Raw genomic sequence first — 25,165 nt, 5'->3', positions numbered from 1 at the left:
TTGCAATTGTACAGCAATGTCCTCCTCTGCTCTGTTCTTTGCCCAACATCTGCATTCTTCGTTCTAGGTACTTTCAAACACCTTCTCGCATGGTTTAATTACACAGATAATCTTGCCTTTCTGGAAACAGTTTTCTGCACAGCTTCCTCTTCCATTTGATCTCTAACCATGGACGCCTTCCCGGTCTTTTCAGTTAGGCAGAACTGCTTTGGTCTCTGCTGCTTGTTCTCATCACTGTGATCAGATACGTGACAGCAGCAACTTCCGAGAGAAGAGATTCATTTTGGCTCATGGCTCAGAGGGCACGTTCATTCTGGAAAGGAAGGCATGGGTGGTATGGCTTCTCACACAGCACCACAAGAAGCTAATCGGCTGGAGAAGAGGTGGGGCTGAGCTGTAATCCTGAAGGGTGCTGGTTCACTGGCCCTGCCTGACGTTGTGGATTTATCTGTCAGCTAAGCCTTATGTATGAAAGGGTCCCCAGCTTGCCTACATAGCACTGCCAGGTAGAGACTAGTGCCCAAACAGGTGAGCTTCTAGAGGGATTTAACATCCAAATCCCAACCAGTTCCTGGGGGATGCCATTCTGGGGCCTGTGGTGTCAGACTTGACCTTAAGAATAAAAGAGAAGTGATTATGATGTTCAGCACTTGCCCACTGTTTGAAAAATGCTTTAGTTTTGCCCAGCATTCTGTTTGTATATGGAAGATTGCATGCTGATACAAGCACCATCATGGCCAGGAGCAGAAATCTCTGCTTATTTCTCTACAGACTGGAGAACGCAGAAGAGCACTTTCTAGACTTTCCTTAGATAAGAATCACATGGGCATGGTGGCACACAGCTTTAATCCCAGCACTTGGAAGGCAGAGGTAAGAAAGGGCCAGCCTGGTCTACACAGTGAGTTCCAGGATAGCCAGGGCTACATAATAGAGAGATCATCCTGTCTCAAAATAAATAAATAATAAAATAGCTTCCAAAGTCCACTCATGAATCTTCTGCTTCATCGGTACAAATAGTCCACAATGTTATAATCACAGACTCTGGAGGATAGTACCAAGGACCAAGCTCCTGCAGCCACTGTTCTGGATTCTGTCAGCAGGTTAAAATGACAAGCCTCCTTTGCCCCTCCTTCTCAAAGGTCTTCTCTTTCATTTCCTGTTAATATGTCTATTTATCCTCTTCATAGCACTAGCAATAATGATTAATTTGTGCTTTAAATCCTTTTCCCACCACTACACTAATGATCTCTAATGTAAGTTCATCTTGCTCCCCACTGAATACTGACAACCTGCCATCATGCCCGAAGTAAGAGGTTACAATTCAAGAAACAGTCAAGTGACAAGATGTAAATTCCGTACGGGTATCCACACATATGCACATGTGTGCACAATGGCAGGTCAGTTGTTTCTACAGTATAAAAGGGGTCTGCTCAAAGTTTGACATGTTTCAATAAAATGTACTAGTATATTAAATTCTAGATGCCAAAAAAAGTGAGAAAAACAATTATGAAAACAGATGCCACCTAACAGGCATTTTCTTTTTTTATTAATTATTTTTTTTTCATTTATTTTACATCCCGATTGCAGTTTCCCCTTCCTGCTCTCCTCCTGTTCCCTCCCATGCCTCCTCTCTACCCCCTTCCCCCAACATCCACTCTTCCACCTGTCTCTGTTCAGAAATGGGCAGGCCTCCCATGGGCATCAACAAAGCCTGGCACATCAAGTTGAGGCAGGACCAAACTCCTCCTCCTGTATCCAGGCATTTCCTAATGTGTACTCATATACTGCTGCATGGCACATCACGTGACATTTCTAGCATGTACTATTAAGGGTACTAACTGACAAATGATTCATTTGGAATGGATTTTGGAAATTCCAAACCCTAAATCCAAATACGGAACAGTTCTCTCACTCCAAGATGTTTAAAATTCTTGGGGGAACACCATCACACATTGAGACTTCATAACTGAAAACCTATAACAAAGGAAAATAGTGTATCAGATGAAATACTTTAATGCACATCAAGAGAATCTATTAATCTATCAGTTAGCATCACAGTCCCTGAAGCAATACTATAAACTGGTACTCTTGTGCAAGCAGCAGTGATTTTTGGCAAGCACTGACTTATATGGTAGGCAAGAAGGACAAGTGAGACTTATATATGTTATTTATGTGTTGCTAGAATAAACAGCATAAAGGAGCACACTTAGGCTGTTTTCCCATCTTGCTCTTTAAACAAAACCTTAAATGAAATGACTCTAGGTAATTGCCGTCTATTCTGTTGCAGACACACGAAATAACAGCCTTTTAGATGAGAGCTGGGAATGGGTTTTCAGCCCCGGGAGCATGAAAGGAATCATGTTGTCAGTCTGCTGCTCCACTGCAGTTGTGAGCTGCCAAGGGGAAGAAGGAACAATGCTGGGCTATCAGAGGAGGGCAGGAGCCAGCTTCCACTCCTGCCCGGCTTCCTCTGCTACAGAGGAAAGACAGCCCTGGCTTTTCATCCCCTCCTGGCTACATAATGTTAGTGTGTTAATACTGAACAAATAGAAATTCCTCATTCACTCTATTCTCTTCATCAGCCTGTATTTTTTCCCCTCAAGACAGACCTTACATTACTTTCTAGATGTAAGTATAAGAAAAACCAGAATAGCCAACAATGCCTGATACATGCTCTATGAAGACCACTTCAGTGATCTACAATGTACATTGGAGAGGCTTTGTGACTATTGACTGATTTTTTTTGTGCTCTCAAACACCACCTGTAATTGCCAGTCTTTGATCTCCTGAAAGGGATACAATTTCAAAGAGAAAAATTGCTATAATTGGAGGGCCATGGGAGAAAGCAGTGTCACTACTACAAATGAACAAACCAGGGCCGATTGAGATGAAGAACAGAACACGTTCAGCAGCACCACCACGGAGGGAGCAATTAGCAGAGATGCATTAGGAGAGAATAGCTCTTTTAATGGAAGGATGTCCCACTCTGGATTCTGGCTCTATTATGGCTGAAGGCACACTAAGCAAATGGCTCCTGAGTCTGCGTTTCCTTCTGTAGTTAAAATGTGGCTGTTCATTCAGCCAAGGAAGGGGAAATTGCAGTAAAACCTCAGGTCTTCTTTTGTGCGCAGCAGCAGCAGCAGCAGCAGCAGCAGCAGCAGCAGCAGCAGCAGCAGCAGCAAAAGACTAATGAGAATGATTTCAGTCGATATGACTGTTGTTTTGCTCTCCTGGTTTGGATGCTAAGCATATTCAGAAACCTAACCCGACTTTCACCTCCTCAGTCCCACACCACCCTTTCCTTTATACGGACCTCAACAGTAGACACTAGGGGTTAAGGAAGTTCAAAATCAAAAGTAGTGCCTATATCTTACTAAAGAGGCCAGACCAAACTAAGATACTGTCTAATGAGACGCAAAGAAGCAAACACAACAATCTGTTCATCCTCACTTTATATGTGTATCATTCCAAATAATCAAATATAGTGTGACAATAACCCCCCCCACACACACACACACATACACACAGGTGTTCTGTAACAACAGACAAGACAGGAGCCACAGCCTAACCCGATTCCCCTCTCTTCTTATGAGTCAGTTTTGTCTAAGTGGAACCAGGAAGCCACGACTGCTTTCACTAACTGGGGAACCTTCCGACTCAAAATGAACATACGGATCAGTCAAATGGAACCAATTCCTAAAGAGAGTCTCATGCATCGTCCATGCTCAAACATCTACAGGGTAACGAAATGGAGGAAAATAAAGGAAAGAGTAACAAAGCTGAAAAAAGACAATTCAAAAAAAGTAAGAGTGAAAACACAGACTGCCCTAAGCAAGACCCGGAGAATTCCGATCCCAACAATCTCAACGCTGGATTGAGACTTAAGTGGACAGAGCTGTCGTGGTGAGAAGCCACCGCAGGCGCTTGTGCAAGCTGCCATGGCCTCCCCCAACCGGCAGGCTGATGGATCCTGAGGGCTGTCACTCACAGCTCAGATTCAACCCCTCCAGTCCACACCTTCTTTATTGGGACTCCCATTAAAAGTTGAGTGTTGTTAGCATGATTGTTTGGGTAACATCACCCCCTCTTTGTCCAGTCTTTGGATATATTCATGCAAAATAATTTATTTGGGTAAGAGGTATAATTAGCAGTCATTTTGTAGCACTGAGGATTGATGCCACGGCCAATTTTCTAAAAAGTGTCTCTAAGCAGCACCTGCACCATTCACATTTATAAATCAGGTAATTGTACTTCTAGCCACTTCTGTGTATCTGTAATTAGTGTAATTTACATATTTCAATTATAATAATTATATCCAGTTTACTAACTTCTCACTTTCTTTATGCCCACCCCAACTTTGTTAGTTCAGCTAGATTAGATTCTTGAAGTTTTTATTACTTGCTTTTCTCTTGATGGTAATAAAATATCTAACAAAAAGCAGCTTCAAGGAGGAGGGACTTATTTAGGCTCACAAGGTAAGGGCACATTGTGACGGGGAAGTTCAGGAGCTGAGGCAGGTAGTCATACCGCATCTTCAGTCAGGAAACAGAGAGTGACGGATGCTGGTGTCCCCTGGCTTCCCTTTTAATTTATTCTGAGACCCCAGTCTATGGAAGGTGCCAGCCACATTGGGGGCAGGACTCTTCTCTTTTACTCGTCTCTGGAAACACCCTCACAGATGCCTAGAACAATGTTTTCCAGGGGACCCCACATCCAATCAAATTGACAATAAAGTGTAATCATCACGCTATTTTATCAAATGACATTATTTTCTCTCAAGTCATTAGGGAATGTTCAATATTTCCATCTGATGGTAAAGCATATCAACAAAGTTCAAAGAACCTTCTAAGTCCTTATTGATTCATTATATCAGAACGGCGCTCCATTTTGTCACTTTAATCCATTAAAACCATTTTAGTAAATCATTTTGCCTCTTTTCAAACAACAGCAACAGCAATACCAACAAAAACCACCACCACCAAAAAAACAAAACCCCAAAAATATACTTAACTATCATCAGGAGTCTTCAATTCAATTCAAATAAACCCAAATTTCAAGGGTTTATACTAAAAAACACCAGTGTAATTAGAATAGAAGTTTGACAGGGTAAAAGGCAAGGATTGATCTTATTTAATATTTTTTGATCTCTGAGCAAAATGTCATAGCTTGTTTCCTTGCCTGTACAGATCCACATCAGCCAGAGAACCCAGATCTCCATTTCACTGCTAATCTGTTTGTAAAGCTCAGCACACACTACTGAAAGTATTTGGTGGGTTATGCAAAATTGCATTCAACACTTAAGGACTCACACAGCATAACAGCTCAGATGTATAAATGCAAAACTGAAGTAAAGACTCTAAAATTCTTCACTAATGTAAGGCAAAAAGATTTAGGCTCATAATTTGCATTCTATTACTTGGATAATTAAATTTAGATGAATAAGAGTTTAGTTTTGTTTAGTATGTAGTTTAAAGTAAGATATAAAGCTATCTTATACTGGAAAAATATAAAGTGGTTTTTAAATAAATTGTCTAATACTATGGAGCAGTGATTTCAATTTTATAAATGTCATATAACAAAATACACAGCTTCAGAATCTGAACAGCTTCTTTAAGATATTATTTTATGTTTTCAAAGGTTCTATAATATAATTAAAGGTTGCAGGTGAAAGACAGGTTAATTTCCTCTTACTCATGAATATCTATTTAAATGCTAATAAAGGAATAAAAACAAAGTCTAAGATGCAAAGAAAACATAAAATGGAAGAGCAATGGGCCAGAGATCCCAACTCTTACAATGTGGAACTGCATCCCCACACCGGGACTGATGTAGGGAAGCAGAGGAAGCTACAGACTGAAGGGCTTGCTGAGGTTCCTTGGTGCTCCCCAGAACAGATTAACCCACACAGTGCCAGGGAAGGAAGGTGGAGATGCAGAGGGTAAGATTTAGAAAACAAGGGGTCATCTGGCAGCGTCCAATCATAAGACTGGACACCCTCACATCTAACACACAGAGTATCAGCACCCAGGAGCCGGCCTGGTGTGCCTCATACTCACAGGGTCTCCAGTTCCCTTAGAAACAACCAGAAGGAATCAAGACATTAGCAGAGGAGTTAACGCGAGTGACGCACGAACTATTACAGGATAGGCAATATGGAGACGTAAACTTGGACAGAGGAGGCCAAGGATCAGGAAATAAGCTCCACCCGGGTAAGCCACAGTAAAACATCAAGAGACCAGATGCAGGTAGACCTCCAGACTCTGGCAGGAGCACACAGGGTCTCAAGATAAAATGGACAGTTTTGCCAGTATTAAAACAGTACCATTGAGATGGGAGAGGCCCAGTCAGTTTTCTAGGAACAGCATCCCAAAATATCAAGAGCAGAGAGCTGAACAGGACAGGGTGGTCCCAGTATGCTGGATCTTTATTATATTATCATATGACATTATATTTCCAGCTCTGTGGACTGCCTGCTTTTGCTGTTGTTCATGCGTTTGTCTTCTGTTTCAGTTTTTGTTTTGAAGACAGAGTCTATGTTGCACTGTTTTTCTTCCTTATAAGTTAATAGTCTGTGGTATTTTTTTTTTATTGTAGCAGCACAAAGACCAACTGCGTCAAGAAAACAAATAGATATTCACAAGAAACAATCAAATGCTAATACAATAACTAACAGAAAATATTATGCTGTTTCTTAGCCAAACAAAGGCTGTGGCCAGATGACAACTTCCGGGAGTTGGCTCTCCCCTTCCACCCTGTGAGTTTCCAGTGACCAAACTCAGGCTATTGGACTTGGTGGACACACCTTCACTTTCTGAGCCATTCTGCTGGCCAAAAAAGTGACTTTTAAAATTCCTTATAATTTTTGTTTGAACTAATGATTACTTGAATAATGAAAAATTGAACTCTAGTACTGTCACCTTAGGGAGGGGTGGGCTCTCAGTAACCTGTCTTAGAGCAGACTGCACATTTCAAGAAAGCATACTCTAGAGAGTCAAAAGTTCACACTTTATTGCTGCCCACAACAATTTACTCAGAAAACCATTTGGGGCAAGGTTTTCTCTCCATAAATGTTGATATTTAGTTCTATAGTTTAAGTCATTAGCTTTCAATAAAGATCAAAGAAGACCACAGCTATTTCAAGGAGGCTTAACTTAACATTAATTTGCTCTTATACCCTAGCCCTGGCACAGGACTTCAGTCATGTATTAAATGAATAAAATATTTATTTATTTGTTTGTTTATTGAAACAGGGTTTCTCTGTATAGCCCTGGCTGTCCTGGAACTCACTCTGTAGACCAGGCTGGCCTCGAACTCAGAGATCCACCTGCCTCTGCCTCCCAAGTGCTTGGCTTCAAAGCATGTGCCACCATCACCTGGCCAAACATTTTTTAAAATTCAAATTATGATGAGATTCCTTTGTAACTTGTTTTTCTGTAAGACAAAAAAATCTTCATTTCTTTAGTTTTTATTGTGGACTTGTTGTCTTTTAATCTTTGGTGGTCTTTCTAGACTTTTAATTTCCTGATGTGTATAAGATGTCAATGCCCAAACTGGTACAACATTATATTGAGGACATCAGTGGTAAAGAACACACTACACACTGGTCTTGGGTGCTGCAGATGTGACATAAGACCACAACACAAATCCTCATCACTCATATAAAGCTGAGCACTTACCTCAAGAACTAGCCATAGCTTATCTCCATTTATTTTGTCCTTCTTAAAGTAAATCCCATAGAATCTGACCACATTTGGGTGGTCAGAAAGTGTTCTTAAAATGTTATACTCCGCTTCAATCTCTTCATCAATATCCTAGGTTAAAACAGGTAAGAAGGAAACTATGAGAAAACACAAATGATGCTAATCAAATTATATTAGAATACTAAGTAGAGAATTTTAACTTCATAAAGCAAGGTCATAGTCATTGGTACTGTGCTTTATAATGTATTGAAACATCTCATTACAGTTTACCATTATTTTGTATTAACTCAATGCATCTCAATCTGTATTAATTTAACTGAATTTTAAAAGGGAGAAATAAAAGGTTATTATCCCATGCAACTGGAGAACTACTCCAGATGATTTCATTTGTACTTGTCTTAGGGTTTCTAGTGCTGCAACAAAACAGCATGACCAAAAGCAAAAGGGTTTATTTGGCTTCCACTTCAGCATTGCTGTTCATCACTGAAGGAAGTCAGGACAGGAACTCAAATAGGGCAGGATCCTGGAGGCAGGAGCTATGCAGAGGCCACAGAGGGGAGCTGCTTCCTGGCTTGCTTCTCATGGCTGTCTCAGCCCACCATGGTCTGGGCCCTCCTCCATTGATAACTAAATGAGAAAATGCCTTATACTGGATCTCATGGAGGCATTTTCTCAACTGAGGCTCCTTCCTCTGAGGACTCTAGCTTGTGCCAAGTTACCACACGAAACCAGCCAGTACAGTACTGTATTAGTGATTTGATTGCAATGACCAAGACATCGGTTTAAAATAAGTAAATAAGCAGATAAAAAGACTGGAAAGTTAATTCCTTTGGTTTAGAACACAGTATATTTAGAAGTTATCAAAGACCCATTATACAGGCCATAAATTCCTACTTAGAACACTGAAATGAAACCAAATTATATGATACAATATAAGCCTAAGTTAACTAACAGCTTATCCATCAGAAGGAGAATGAGTGGATACTTCAATAGAATGCTGGAAAACCATTTGGGTGTGTTTCTAGAACACTGTGTCTATCTATATGGAGCAACTTGCAGACGATAAGAGAAAATCTAACAGTCATGCGTAATGCCTTCGTTGTTTCACTACAGGATCACAGAATCAGCACAGGACAAAGAAAACGTAAGCTCCAAGAAGTGAGACTAAGAGATGTTCAGTGGAAAAGAGAGGTCTATGCTCCACTATCTTCCAGTCCTGGTCATGTCATCCTTTCCTTGCAGAGGATCAAACATCATAAGTTTTGATAAATACACAAAACACTAAGGCTCCTTTACCTTAAAAGTACACCCTAATTTTTATGAAATGTGTGGGTGTATTGTACTTTATTCACAAGCCTGGGGACCTGATTCTGATGCTCACATGCAGGGGATGGTTGTGTACACTTGTAATCAGCACTGGGAAGGTGGAGACAAGCAGCCCTGGGCTTGCTGGCCAGCCGAACTTGTCTAACTGGTGAGCTCCAGGCCAATGTGATGGAAGGAAATGGAAAGTATTCCTGAGGTGATGAGAGGTGTTCCTCTGGGCTCCACATGCTCTGTCTCTGTCTCTGTCTTTGTCTCCCTCCCTCCCTCCTTCCTCCCTCCCCACTTTCTCCTCTCTCTCAAAAATACTTAGAGGTTTTGATTTTCAAGTGCTGTAAACCCATCATATATGAGCAGTTGTGGAAGAGGAATGGTCATGTGCATTATACTTGCTCTTATCGCAGGAAAGGGATGGGACAGATACCTTAATTTGGGTTACATGTTGGGATTGGTCTAAAATGCTATCTGTTGCTGTTGTACATCTCCAACCCTAACACCAAAAGTTGGAGGAAAGAGAAGTGTTGCCCCTTTGGCAGAATGCAACTTGTGTCTCTTCCCTTCAGGTAAATGGTGGAAGTCCTAAGGGACTGTGAAAAATGCAGCAAGTCAACTGAGCCTGGAAACTACATTTCCCAACCTTCCCTTCCAATGTGCCAGATTTTCTACTTTAAAATAAATCATCCCTGCCCCAGTCCTCTGCTAAAAATAACATGGAATGCTGCAGTTACAATGATTTTAGCAGGAATACATTATCAAAATAGAAGCACTCTTAAGACGAATAAAGAACCAGGTAGTTTTGTAGCATACTTTGCTAGCAGACAAGCCATGCCAAGACTCAGGGCTGCAGTGACCTCCTTATTTTATCGTTTCTAATCATGTAATACTTCCACCATGGATGCAAGAGTCTCTTAATAGAAGTGACCCTCAGCAGAATTTGGAGAGTATGCAACTCTGAGCTCATTTGGCTCACCTGTGTGTTATGGGAGACTTACTTATTTCTAGGAGGCTCAGATATTCCCAAACTGCCAACACTTGTTCTAAAAAAAGCAAGCCTGGGCGAGGGGTACCACTGAGTGTAGGGAACCACTACTAGACACTCTAGAGAGAGAACAGGAAGTTCAATTCCTCAATGAGGAACTTCACTACAGTAAATCAATACCATTTCTGCTATGGAAACAAGCAAATCAGAAAATTCCCTTCTCTGAGAGAAATGTAATATTTTTCTTTTATTAACAATGTTACTTTTCAAATTTATTTTTATTTTTTTCTTCATCTGTAAGTACCATATCTATATAATTTTTACCCCTGCCTCTCCCTCCTCCAGTTCCACCGCCTTTCTATCTCAAATTCACCAGTTCTTCTCTACTTACTGGCGTGATATCTCTCTCTCTCCCTCTCTCTCTTTCTCTCTCTTCCTCTCTCCCTCTCTGTCTCTTTCTCTCTGTCTCTGTCTCTGTCTGTCTCTCCTCTTCTCTCTCTCTCTCTCTCTCTCTCTCTCTCTCACACACACACACACACACACACACACACACACACACACACTCACATACCTACACACACACCTGCTAAGTTCATTTGGTATTGTTCCTGTCTATTTAGGGCTGACCACTTGGAACTAGATGACTTATCGGGATCTCATCCCTGGAGAAGACAGCTTCTCCCCCTCTCAGATGTCAGCGGTTGCCTGTAGCTCATCATCCAGAGGTAGAGCCTTGTGAGTTGTGTTCCCACCCCACCCCCTGCTCCCCATCCAAACGCTGGCATATCAACTAGCATCATTGTGCAGTTTAACATTTTTTAAAAATCCTCTCCAGTTTGGCTTAAGAGAAATAATACTCAAAGCCCAAGTGAGTTCAGGAAAAATGGAGATCAAATTTTCAGGAGAATTTCTAGACCCAAAAGTTTGTGTTTCTATGACTTTAAAAAAAAAAGTATAGAATGCTCTACAATCAACTGGTTCATTGTTAAGAGATGAATTTTGTGCTTATGCATTTGTTTAAGAATGTGTGGCACCTTATTGCATGTGCAAAACACATAAGTAGGAGGAGCAAATAATTAGACATCTGCTTATTTTTCAGATTTCCCCTTGTTTCAGAATGACACTGTGATGAGTGATCTATGTAAGATACTTTTGGACTTTTTAAGTGTTTAATACAAAGAAAAATGAAGTAGAGATTTAAAAAATAAAGGCTAGGGCTGAGGTGATACCTCAGTTGGTAAAGAGCTTGCCTTCTAAGCAGGGAAACTCAAGTTCATTGCCCCACCCAGACCCACATAAAAACATTGAATGTGGTGGTGAATGCTTGTAATCCCCATGCTAGGTGGGCTGGTTGGGTAGACAGAGACAGGCAGATCCCTGGACAGCTAGGCTAGCCTAAGAACTGAGTTCCAGGCCAATGAGAAATCCTGCCTCAAAAAACAAGGTGAATGAAGGTTGAGGAATGAGAACCAATGTTGACTTTTGGTCTTCATATGCACATATACATGTATGCATGCACATTCGCCTACACATGGACCTTCACACACGTGGACATACATACTCACACACACAAACAAACAAGCAAATAAACACAATCTTAAAGAAAAAAAAACAACTCAAAGTGACTCACGTGGATTGGATCCAGAATTTTGACTGCTGCTTTCTGGCCATTTTTCTTATTCAGGACTTTAAAAACCTTCCCGTACGTTCCTTTGCCGATGGTTTCAGTGATTTCCCATGTATCAGAAGGATCAGGAAAGTTATCAAAGATGATTGTTTTTCCAATTAACGGAAGCATCTCCAAGGCTTAAGTCACTGGAGAGAAATGGTACAGTTCCACCTACATTTGATCAGAGGTATTAGGTGGCATGCATATGCTGGTGGGAAATTATCTAAAACTTTCACCAATACAATAGAAAGTGTGCAACAGTAATCAAATATACTTCCGAGTCAGAAGAAATTTAATTTCTACTTTATGAGCAGGCTAATGAGTTTAATAATGCTTTGTATGCAGGACTCAATTTCTATGTTTAGTGTTGTTTCATATTGATTCATTAATACTTTCCAGATAAAAATGACCCTTTCTTATTGTTTTGATGTCATTTTAACTAACTTCTTCATACTTGAGGATTATAACAAAATAGCTTTAGAATACACTCAGATGATAAAAATTCTTCACTTTATAAGCAATCATATTTTATGCTGAATCTCTATATAAAACCCAGTAATGGTTCCTCTTACTGCTTTTATACTGATGTTTTCTTACTGTAGCCTGAGAGGTCCTTTAAAAATCAACCCATCACCTCCTTGGCCTCATCTGTCATCTCCTCCTTCCTACTCTTGACTCATCAGATGGCTTCTTTCTGTCTAAATTCTAACCCCTGAATCATCTTTAAGGTCTCACGCTTCCAAATGTGACGACTCCAAAAGTACTCTCTATAGCTATTTGTCATCACTTCTTTGCATCATTTTAGCACCTAGCACAGTGACAGACGGTTTTCAATTCATTGGTTTGAAGGCATGTGGATAGTGTGAACACTTACTAACATCAAAATAAAAGAACGGCATCCTCAGCATTTCTAGTAGCCCCCACATATTTTCATGGATGTATACAAAAGCACGTTCTTCTCAGTGTTAAAACTTGATGGAGGTTTAGATACATACACGTAGAAACATCTACTTAGAAACACACTGACTTGCTCTTAGCTGTGGGGAACTACCTGAGAGGAACACAACAAAGCCGAGAAAAGAGCGGGGGGGGGGGGGGGGGGGGGGGGGGACATGGCAGGGTAGAAATGTTCATGGTGGAAAGGAAACAGAGAAGTGGGATTCGGGAAGAAACCGAGGCAAAGATTTTTCACCCCCAATGACATTTCCCCAATAACCTTTATCCAACTAGGCCCGGCTCCTACCTACCATCTTACCGTGAGTCCATCAAGGTATTAGAAATCCACCCATTAGGTCAGAGCTCATCTATGGAAAGCCTTCATACTCATAGGTGTGCTGATTTATCAACCCTCAAGGCATCTTAATCCAATCAAACTGATGACGAAAATTAACTGTCACCACAGATGTATGAATACTCCATAATATGCACACAAAATTCACTTGTTAGACCACACTAATGACTTCCAACTCCTCCACATCACCGATCTATGCATTCTCTACTTCCTTTAGGCCTGTCAATCTTCCTCTGTCTTCACTCCCTATTCATTTCTTCTTTCTCAGAATAGACCCTATGACTTACATAAATTGTAAATCTTTTCGATGTTCTTATTTCTCCCCTTTAAAAAAAACCACAATCCTATAGGGAAAATAATCATCTCTTGGTAAGCTTTGAATCTTCTTTAGGTCTGTGTATTTAAATTAAAAATCCTACACAACAATCTTGTCCCCAGCACATCTACATGTAGACTGTCAACAGGGCCTAACTGTCCTACTACACTTACTACTTTGCATTGCCCCCTCTTCCAAGAATCACTGCTATACAGCACATCTCCTGTCCTCTTCTCAAATTGTTCCATTTGCTGTCCACTGCCTCCTGGACCACCTCACAACAGATGCCTTCACATCATTGATTTAATAATAGAATCCTTAGCCAGGCCATACCTTTAATCCCAGCACTCGGGAGGCAGAGCCAGGAGGATCTTTGTGAGTTCAAAGCCAGCCTGGTTTACAGAGCGAGATCCAGGACAGGCACTAAAAGTACACAGAGAAACCTTGTCTCGAAAAAAAAACAACAAAAAACCCCAAACAAACAAACAAAAAAAGAATCCTTAATGTTCTCACTCAAAAATTACAAACCAATCTTCATCTATCACGGCACATTCATTCTTAACCCCGGTAACTTCTGTTTACCATTGACTGGTGCTCCTTCTTCCCCTTAGCACTCAGCTGAACCAGGAGTCTCTCAAAAAGGCTTTCTCAAGGTTATGTTTCTTCCTTTCTGTTACTCCTCTGTGTAGGCTACATGAGCTTTTCTACTTCTATCATTTTTGCTACCACATTATTCCCAGAACAATAGCTAGCATGTGGTAAGTAGTCAACAAACATTAACTAAATGAGCAAGTGTTGGCTAATCTGTTAGTTCTGACAGCAGAGACCTCGTCTAGCCTACTCAATTATAAACCAAATAATGCTTAACTCTGTGTCTGCTACACCAGAGATTTTAAAGCATAAGGCTCTTGAATGAATGAATAAATAATACTTTGTAAAAAAAAAACCCTTTTTTAAAAAAGTGGATGAGAGAAATAAGGATTATAAAGAACTAAAGAGAACATGGAAATCTAAATCAAAGTAAGCATCACATCCTGATTAACTACACTAAGGGGCACATCATCTTGTTAATGGCTATGAATACCTGATAAAAATTACATCACTACACAAAAAGATGCTTCTGAATGGTTCTTGGAATACTCAATCTTTATGAAATTTGTGCCTTTGATCCAAGATGCAAAGAGGTAAATCAGTGATAATCATCCTCTTTAATGATTTCATAACCAGTGACAAAATGACTGCTTCTTATTTCTCTCCTCTTGAGTCATGCAAACAGGCATTTATGCCATGCATATAATGTAATGTTAGACAAAGAGACCAATTACATCTTGTTAAAAGTCTGAAACAGGAGTTTCCAACCAGGAGAAAGAGCCATTAAATGAAATACTTGCTTCCACATGGTAGTACTATTGAACACAGCTATCATTTCTGAGATAGTAACTATTAAGGATTAACTGTTGAGGTTTCAATTTACAGGCATAAAATGGAAAACACACAAATCTGAACACAAAGCATGGGCGACATATTTTAATAAGTTTTGAGATACAAAGATAGGAAATACACGGTTAGGTTAAAACATCTGACTATACCATAGTATATATAGACATATATAGACTATATATAGACATTTATGATGTGTTAGAGTAGTCCAGGAGAATAAGCCATTACTTCTGAAGTGATAAGAAAAAGATACAGGGAATAAACAGAGTTTGAGCTGGACATTAAAAATAAACAGAATTTTGTCCAAAACATGACTTACTTTTTAAAAAACGGTTAAACATTTAAAATCATAAGTGAGTCGCTGTATTATAAGACAACGGTAGGAACACAGACATTTTGGAAACAGAATATACTCAGTCAAATCCCATTTAAATAAAGCAAATAAAATGAAGCCTTTGAAAACGATTTCTTCAAATCACAAAGAAGGAATTTCAATAGTGAGACTAGAGAAAAACTATTAGAGAAGGGATCAGTGAGATACTCATGATATTAGGGGGAAGTGAGAAAATGGTGTGCGGCTTTTACGGGTAGGGGAGGGAGGACAATATGGATAGATAGGGAAGGAAGACTAAGGATGTTTGAAAAAGACACAGGGAATCATATTATATTTATATAACATTAATTATGTGTGTGTTTGTGTGTGTGTGTGTGCATGTGTGTGTGTGTGTGTGTGTGTGTGTGTGTGTGTTTGTGTGTGTGTGTGTGTGCATGTGTGTGTGTGTGTGTGTGTGTGTGTGTGTGTGTGTGTGTGTGTGTTTAGGGTATATGTGTGTAAGGGGAAGCAGAAAGATTATAAAAGTCAAAGGACAAGGAAGTCCTGCTGCAAGATTGTGTTTCCTAGCTAGACAGAGAAGCTATACTCATGAAATCTCAACAATATGGTGGCCTCAACAAGATTTGAACAATGACAACATCAGTTGACATGCCAGCATGGATGGGGAAGTCCCAGGGTCTCATCTGCAAATGAACAGCTACACTTCCCCAGGGATGAGCCCCTAATTGATTATCCAGTGCCAAGTAGTCAGTCTTAAAAATATTTATGTATGAGCAACACTAAACAGACTTGGCAGGTTTTATTTATATATCTATTCATATATATGTTACAATAATAATAGACCATAAATTTGAGAAGGGGGAGGGAGGGGCTTGTGGGAGGAAGGAGGGAGAAATGAGATACAGTACATATATATGAATTTTTTAAAAATGTAATTTAATAAAAAAAACCCCTGGTTACTAACACCATTAAATTGTATACTCCTTAAGAATAAAAGCAATTGTCACATTTAGTAAAAAACTGATGGCTTTTTGACTACAGTAAACTGCATTCTACATAACAACAAATGTTTATACACTTTTTTTTAATTATTTAACCTTCATGGGATAAAAAATAATCTCTAGCACATAAAATTAGAAGCATATAGTTAAGTTTCTTATATGAACATATGAGACACAGAAGTATTCCCAAGATACATACTTAATATATTTTAACATGTGCTTTTACCATACTTCTAAGATGATACTTTCAAAGTGACATTTCTAAAATGAGGATTCATCTTTTTTTTAACTGATTTATTATATATTGAACTTTTGGATATTTTTTTTTATCAAGATAGAAGATCCCAATTCAACGAAAAACTGTTACTAACTATAGGAGGACCTTAATATTCACCAACAAGTATTTTCTCTTCTTTTTATAGCCATTCACTTAGCTATTCCCTGATAAAATAACTGAACTTCCTTCATGTTCACCTACCCTGCAGATGGCTCACTCTCTCATGACCTTCAGACCATACATCAGCCACTACCTTCCCAATGAGCAGGTACTACCGTGGTCATCTTATTTAAAATCTCAGCCTACCCTCCTCCTCTTCCACCCGATTCTTCCTCCTGATTCTTATCCCCACACTGTTTAGAATCCCCTAACATATAGCACAGTTTCCTATTATTGTATCTTATTCTATCCCCACATTGTTTAGATTCCCCTAACATATAGCACAGTTTCCTATTACTATATCTTTTTCTATGCCCACATGGTTTAGAATCCCCTAACATATAGCACAGTTTCCTATTATTATATCTTATTCTGTCCACACACTGTTTAGACTCCCCTAACATATAGTACAGCTTCCTATTGTTATATCTTATTTGTTATATTCCTTCCTTACCAAAATGGGAGCCCCACACCCCAGAGGCGTTTTTGCTTTAGGTCTCCTGACACCCAAGCTGCTGTCAAACTCCGTATTGTACCTGAGGCTGACTTTGAACTCCCAATCCTCTCTCCTCCTCCCAAGGGCTGGGAATCAGGTGTGTGTCACCTGCTTGGCTTAAAGACTGAGACTTTTGTCCACTTTATTTACTAATATCCCAAAGACTTTAAAGCAGTGACTAGCGTGAAGATGATACTCTATAAATACTTACAAATACTGAAAAGAAATGTTAAAAATTAGGTAGAAAAATTTCAAATTACCTCAACAATGAATTCTATCAAATATTTTAAAAAGAAATATGTCTTCTTAGCTCATTTTTTCAGCGAATACACATACAAGAAACACCAAAACTGTCTATAATCAGATAGATTATAAAATATCTGACAAATCTAATTAAAACAGAGACCCAAACATGAATTCTGAATACGAAGAAAATGAAATAATTGGAATGAAGTTTTCACAAAAGGAGTTCCAGCACAAACAGGAGCAGGTAGAAGAAGAAAAAATCTGGATCTGAAGGAAAGTCATTTGGAATTGTTATCTAAGAAGTAAAAAGAATGAAGAAAAGTGGTCAGAGCCTAAGGAACTATAGAAACACCATCAGTCAGTCAACTCAATATATGTGTTCTAAGAGTTTGAGATGAGACAGAGGAAGAGGGAGAAAGATTACCTGAAGAAATTCTGGCTAAAACCTTTACAAATTTAGGAAAGACACAGATCTATAAATCCAAGGGGCTTCGTGAAGTAGATGACAGCCCCAAGCTCAGAGAAACCTCACACAAAAACGTTATGAATAATCTGCCAAAAGGTAAACATGGAATTCTTAAAGTAGCAAGAGAAAAGAAACTCAGCAGATACAGAGGGCTCCTTGTAAGTTTATAAACAGATTTCTCGACTGAGAATAAATCTTACAAGCTACTAAAATAAAAACTGTCAACTAAGAATTTTCTATCTGGCAAAACTGATCTTGGAAGTGAGGAAGAAGGGCTGGTGTAATAACTCAGATGGTAATGGGGATCACAGCCAAGCCTGATGGCCAGAGTTTGGTCCGTGGGACCCACATGGAGGAAGGAGAGAACTGACTCCTTCAGGTTGCCCTCTGACCGTTACACGTATGCCTGCAACATGGCACACACCTGTTTGTTCAAGTGTATGCATGCACACACACAATAGACAAATAAAATATGATTAAATTCTTAAAATGGGGAAGAAATTCAGACCTTCCCAAACTGCAAAACCATAGGGAGTGCATTACCATGATATATGCTAGAGAAAGCCTTTAGGCTGAAATGAAAAGGTGCCACACAGTAAACTTGACGACGTAAGAAAATGTAAGGTTTTCCAGCAAACACAATTACATGGACACATATATAAAACAGTATCAACATTATTTTACTTTACAACTCCATTTTAAAGACTTCACTGTGGTAGGAACTATGTGCATAAAAAACTACAGGGCTGATGAGATGCTCAGTGGGTAAAATGCTTGCTGCATTGATGACCTGAGCTGGGTCCCCACAACCCACGGAAGGGTGAAAGGAGAGAACTGACCCCACAAAATTATCCGCAGACCTCCACAAACAACCCATGGCATGTGTGCCCGTGCATGCACATCATACAAATACATAATAATAATTAACCATAATGAGAGTAATAATAATAAAACAAAAAATTTCAAAAGGCATAACTATGATAACAGGTACATAATATAGAGAGATTTACTTTATGACATCAATAACATAAAGTTTGGGGGGAAGAGCTGCAAAAGGGGTATAGATATTATTGCAGTTGAGTTGAGTTGTTCTCAATTTTAAATTAAGTTGCAAATTGAAAGAGAGCACGGAAGGGTATATGGGATAGTTTGGAGGGAAGAAAGGGAAGGGAGAAGTGTTGTAATTATATTATAAACTCAAAATTTTTAAAAACTAAAAGAAAATAAGTTACTACCAAGTTCAAGATGACATATAACCTCCATGGTAACTACACAGAAACCATAAACTATACAAAATGGAAAGAAGAGTGGAGTCAAAATTTATCACTGCAAATAAAAATTCTACTTCACTGAACACAAAATTCATCAGAAATGGAAGAACTGAGAAAACTATCATAACCTTAGCAAAAACATTTTCTTCAAAAGCAATAGTAATTCTTCATCAATATTTGGTGTGATAGAATGAAGGAAAGGAGAGGAGGAGAAGAGGAGGAGGAGGAGAAGGAGGAGGAGGAGGAGGAGGAGGAGGAGGAGGAGGAGGTTAGCTATGCTAATGTGAAATAAAATAGACTTTAACTCCAAAACTTCTATATGTGTGTGTGTGTGTGTGTGTGTGTGTGTGTGTGTGTGTGAACTCACCAAGAGGGAATAACAAGTATAAACATAATTGCATCAAGCAAAGGAACTAGGAAACATATCAACAAACACTGACTGAACTCAGGGCAGAAATCAACAGCTCCAGAATAACATCTAAGCAATCGCATTATTAGACACATTTTTCTCAACTACTTAGCAATATTTTCTAGCATACAATGCATTTTAAGCTTCAAAACAAGTCGAAAAATTTTAAGCCTGAAATATGTGAAGTATATTTACTTTAAAAACAAAATAAAACGAGAAATCAACAACAAAAACATAAGCAAAAAACCTAAAACATGCATGAATTAAGCTATATTTTGTTAAATAACTAATGTCACAGAAAATAAGTCACAAGAGACACAAGGAGTGCCTGGAACAAATGAAAACGCCACAAAGCCTCATGGGGTGGAGAGGGAATAGTATAAGAGAGAAGTAGCTACAAACTGGCACATGGGGAAAGAAGGCAGAGTCATCAGCCAGCTTTGTGCTGTGAGGAACCAGAAAGAAAGGACATGAACACAGGAGCAGCAAAGGAAAGGTGGGAACGCATGCGCACATAACAGCAAAAGGATAAAGCAGCAAACCAAAAACTGACTGATGAGAACCCTTTCCAGAGTTGTGAAAATTTCAAGTATACTTATGAAGAAAAGTCGACAACACACACACACACACACACACACACACACACACACACACACACACATGCACACACACACACACACACACACACACACGCAGAAAGAGAGAGAGAGAGAGAGAGACAGAGAGACAGAGAGACAGAGAGACAGAGAGACAGAGACAGAGACAGAGAAACAAAAGGGATTATGAGGAACTGTGAACAATTGTGGACCAAAAACGTGACAAACAAGATGAAATGCACAATACCTAGAAATATGCAACCTCACATGATTGGCTCACGAGGAAGTAGAAAATGTGAACAGACATATAATTAATAAGAGATTGATTCAGTAGTCAAAATCTCTCAGCTACAGAAACTCTGGACCAGCTGGTATCACTGGTGAATTCCATCAAACATTTAGAGAAGAATTAGCACCAATATCTGTCAAACTTTCCAAGAAATACTGAAATAGGATAGCACTTCTGAGCTCATTCTATGATGCCACCATGTCATGATATGGAGCCCAGATGAAGAGGGCACAGTAAAAGGCAATGCAAACTGATATCCCTGAGAACACTGATGTAAAAACCTCACAAAATACCAGCTGAATTTAACAGTACGTTATGACCACACACCATGAGCAAGTGTGACATTCCTGTAATACAAGACTGTTTCAGTACATGAAAATCAATGAATGAAGTACATCATGTTAACCAAATAAAGCCATTATCATCATTTAAATATATGTGGGAAAGGCATTTGGCAAACCTCAACGCTATTTAAGATAACAACACTACAGATTAGGCACAGGGGAAAAAAACCTCCCTCAATATAATAAAGGCATAAATGAAAAAGACCACAGCTAACATCATAATTAATGGAGGATGATTAAAATTTCCCCCAAATAAGGAACAAGATGAGGATGGCCACTTTTACCACTTCTATTAAATGTATTAACCCCCTGGCCCAACCAATCAGGCAAGAAGAAAAGAAATAGTGGGTCTTTAAATTGAAAATAAAGAAGCTAAATTACTTCTACTCACAGATGACTTGTAGAAAACCCTAAACGCATGCATGCGCGCATACACACACACACACACACACACACACACACACACACACACACACACACACTCCTCTATAGGAATTTATGAATTTGGAAAAATTGAAAAATACAAAATCAAGATTCAAAAACTTTCCTACTAATAAGCACAATCCTCCTCCCCCCAAATTAAGAAAACCATTCTGCTTACAATAGCTACAAAGATAATAAAATACTTACAAATGAGCTTATCAAAGGAAGTGAGTCATACACACTAAAATCTACAAAATATTGCTGAAGAATAGAAAGATACATCATGTTGGCAAATGGAAAGAATATTAATAACGTGTCAATATTATATAAAGAGATACATAAACTCAATGAAATTGTTGTCTGCAAAGAATTAAAAAAAAAAAGACCACTTCCTAAAATTCCAATGAAATCTCGAAGGCCCACAAATCATGTAGAAAAGAGCAACATTGTTGGAGGTTTCCTGGTATGACTTTTGATTTCAAAATTTACTAGAAGCTACAGTAATCAAATCAGTACGGTGCTATTTTAAGGACATTTATTTGACTTAATGTAATGAAATGAGAGAGAGCTCGGAAATTAACCCATGACTACTTGATTTCTGTAAAATCTGCCAAGATTTCTATATGGGGAAAGAACAAGTGACACTGGAGAAAAAGAATGAAGCTGAATGCTTATCTGACACTAGGTATACATGGTTACTCGGACTCTGAGTGCTTATGTAGGAGAATAATACAGGACATCATATTTGACAATGGTTGCTTGAGTATGACACAAACTCCAGGCAACAAAGTGAAAAGCAGAAAGAAACGGACTTGGTGTGAATAAAAAATTTACATGTGTGAAAGGACACTCTGGTCCCTGAGAACAGACAGTCTTGAAAATGAGGAAAAATGTAAATTATATATAGTAAGGAGCTACAATCCAGTACAGATGAATAACATAATTCAAACAAAAACTGAGCAAAAAATTAGAGAGATATTTCTCCAAATAAATACAAATGGTCAATGTGTATTTGAACTTGTGTTCAGTGGCACTTACCATCAGGAGACTGCAAATCAAAAAGCCACAATGATGTGTTACTACTAGGCACTTACAAGAATAACTATCATTGAAACAAAACACAAAATTGAAAGTGTTGTCCAGACTGTAAGAACACTGGAGCTTGTTGTATGCATTGCTCATGGGAATATAGACCAGTACAACCATGATAAATTATAAAGTAGTTCCTCAAAAATTAAACACAGAATTGCTATATGATCCAACAACTCTACATCTTAAACATTAAAAAAGTTTAAAAAAAAAACTTGGTTCAAAAAGATATCTATACATATATATTTCAGCAACATTATTCCTAGTAGCTAAATGTAGAGTCACTCACTGGATCATTAATGTGTGAATGTAAACAGAATGTGATAAGTCCCTACAATGAAATATTCTGCAGTTTTAAAAAGGAAAGAAATTCTGACACATTACAACATGTATGAGCATCCAAGATATTCTAGGCAAAATAAGCCAGTCACAAAAGGGCACGTCATATAATCCTGCTCATATGGGGTGTCTGCAACAGACAGAACATGCTCATAAAACCATCTTTCAAGATCAGAGACAGAATAAAGACATTTTTTTCACTAAAAATGGTGAGTTTAGCAACAATTACCCCCGAGGAAGGTCACTTCTGAAGGATATACTTGAAGAATAATCATAATCCCACCAGGAAGGTCTAAGTTACCAAAACCAACAAAGAAATTGTTAAATGTGTGGTATTACTAACTCTGCCAACAGAAGCCAATGCAGGTCACACTGGGCAATACCTACCAGTGATCATCAAAAGCAAGGGGGTGACAGGATTTAAAATGTTCTTGGATCCTTCCTCATTTCTTTCAGGAGGCAGTTAGAATTAACAGTTTCATACCTTAAAACATACTTGTATATAAAACACCTATATTAAGCACCAGAACCTCAAAAATATCATATATAGCTTTCCAAAATAGAAGGGAAATTGATTTTAAAAACGCATCCAAGGGGCTGGGAATGTAGTTCAGTTTGCAGAGCACTTGCCAAGCATGCATAAAGCCCTGTGTTCAGTCTACAATACTGCATAAGCAGGGCACAGTGGTGCATGCCTGTAATCCCATAGTTTAGGAGTTGGCAGCAGACATGTTTTAAGTTCAAGATCATCCTCAGCCAAACAGAGACTTTAATTGTAAAAACTCAGGGAGAGAGAATAAAGGAAACATTTTTTAAAAAAACAGAAATGTAATACTCCCATTGGGAATAATTGTAAATGCAGCAATAATTACAGTAATTGTTCATGGACCAAACTCATCTGTAAAAAGATAGAAATTGGCAGTTACAAGCTATATACAAGAGATCCAGATACAAACCACAGAGAGAAATAGTAGAAGAAGAGTAATCATGCCACATAAACACGAAATTAAACCAAGTGGCACAGCTTTCTCAATATCAGATAAAATCTACTTTAAGGCAAGACATATATTGAAGGTAAAAAGAGTCTGTACACAATTGGAGATTTAAATCACCAAGAAAATTTTAGAAAGCTTTAGCAGAATTCTAAAATAATAGACCCAGAAAGAAATAAAGGGAAACGGGAGAATTCATACATTTACTAGGATATTTTAATTCTCTTTAGTGCTTTAGTATTGAAAGGATAAAAAATTAAGAATAATATTTAAGCCCCATAATTAATGAGAGAATTCAATGGTTATATTGTAATATACAGGGGAAAATATCCTAAAAAGTTCAATATACTTTATGAGCACTTATAATTGCAATGAGATTAGATCAGAAATCAGCAACTAAAACAACATTAAAAAAACTGAACAACTGGATTCTACAAAGTCATTACTAAGCAATTCAAGAACCAAAGAAAAATGAAATGAATATATCCAGACAGATTTAGACCCAGGAAATAACAAAAATACTACTTATCAGAGCTTATGAAACACAGCTGTTTTAATAGTATGCAGAGGGAAATATAGAGCCAACAATTTTAGATTAACTAACACCACACAGCTGTGAACTAAAATCAAAGAGAGTAAAATAGGAAAAAAATCAAGGAAAGATGAAGATTAGAAGATTGACAGATACAACTGTTATTCAAAGAGAATTTTTAAAATTGGACAGATCTCTGTCAAGACTGATCATTAAAAAAACAAACCTATAAAGATCTTGTAAATGAACAATTCTCAGGATAAGTACAACATATAAGAGAGATTGAAAATATAAATTCACACATTATCAATACCTGCTTAAAATATAAATGGACAGTTTGCTAGAAAAACTATAAAAGCAAATGATCAAAAAAAAAAAGAAAAGTTATTTCCTTTAGGTGTGAATGGGGTCTTGTCACTTAAATGCAAGCATTGAACTGTTACTTTATACAATCTGAGGAGAAAATAGTCAATCACTCCAAAACAGCACCCTCCTCAAGTATCTCATAATACTCTTTGTTACTGTTCTTTGAGACACAGTCTGCTACGAAGCTCAGATTGGTTTTGACCCTGAGATCGTCCTGCTTCAACCTTCCAAGCTCTGTCTCTGAGGGACACAGCACATCATCATACCTGGCTTCTCATAATACCTTCTATCTAATGACCAAAACTTTATCAATGGAAGGGCTTAGAAACAAAATGTAGGGATAATCACTTTGTAAATTAACAAAAATATATTTTTCTTCCTAATATAATGCAAACATCAATTAACTTTCCAAAATGCTTGCAAAGTACACTCTCAGTGAAAATGCAAATTTCTCGACAATATAGAACACTCTAAGAACATAAATGGCTTCACTCAAAACCAAACAGAATTTACTTTGAATACCATGATCCTCAAACATGTTGACACTGGCCTTACCTTTCCTGTGGACCAGTCTGAAGACCCTTCCCTTTACCTACATCTGCCAGGCTACAAGACTGCATCACAGGTAGTTTTGAACTAGACTCAGAAGGAAATCCTGACTGTAATGGATGACACACACTGGAATAGTAGCAGATCAGATATTCAACTTATCTGTCTCCAGAGAGTAGTCAGAATAATCTTAACACAGAAATCACATCATTTTATTTTCCTACTCAACTCCTTCAAAATCCCACATCCTCGAAACATTCTTACCTGAG

The 25,165-nt window shown here is 38.4% G+C and overlaps 1 protein-coding gene across 9 annotated transcripts in view; it reads right to left on the bottom strand.

The window, feature by feature from the left end:
• Myo3a (myosin IIIA) overlaps window positions 1-25,165 on the bottom strand; it is a 193,919-nt gene that overhangs the window by 163,353 nt on the left and 5,401 nt on the right. For 6 of the 9 annotated variants that reach the window (XR_008215713.1, XM_052728082.1, XM_052728087.1 and 3 more), the window contains exons 2-3: window positions 11,633-11,842; window positions 7,677-7,811 (exon numbers count right to left, since the gene is read on the bottom strand). The exons of 1 other annotated variant lie outside the window; for it this stretch is intronic. Coding sequence is in view for 6 of the 8 variants with exons in the window: in XM_052728082.1 (XP_052584042.1) it covers window positions 7,677-7,811; window positions 11,633-11,800 (303 nt within the window). In the remaining 2 variants the exon portion in view is untranslated. The remainder of the gene's footprint in view (window positions 1-7,676; window positions 7,812-11,632; window positions 11,843-25,165) is intronic. 2 more of the 9 variants (XM_052728083.1, XM_052728088.1) reach the window with 2 other exon arrangements.

The sequence above is a fragment of the Peromyscus californicus genome, unplaced genomic scaffold, assembly GCF_007827085.1.
Source record: "Peromyscus californicus insignis strain IS unplaced genomic scaffold, ASM782708v3 Scaffold_8__1_contigs__length_139910024, whole genome shotgun sequence".
Classification (NCBI taxonomy): Eukaryota; Metazoa; Chordata; class Mammalia; order Rodentia; family Cricetidae; genus Peromyscus; species Peromyscus californicus.
The sequence above is the reverse complement of the archived record's forward strand: the minus strand, read 5'-3'. Positions and strand labels throughout refer to the sequence as shown.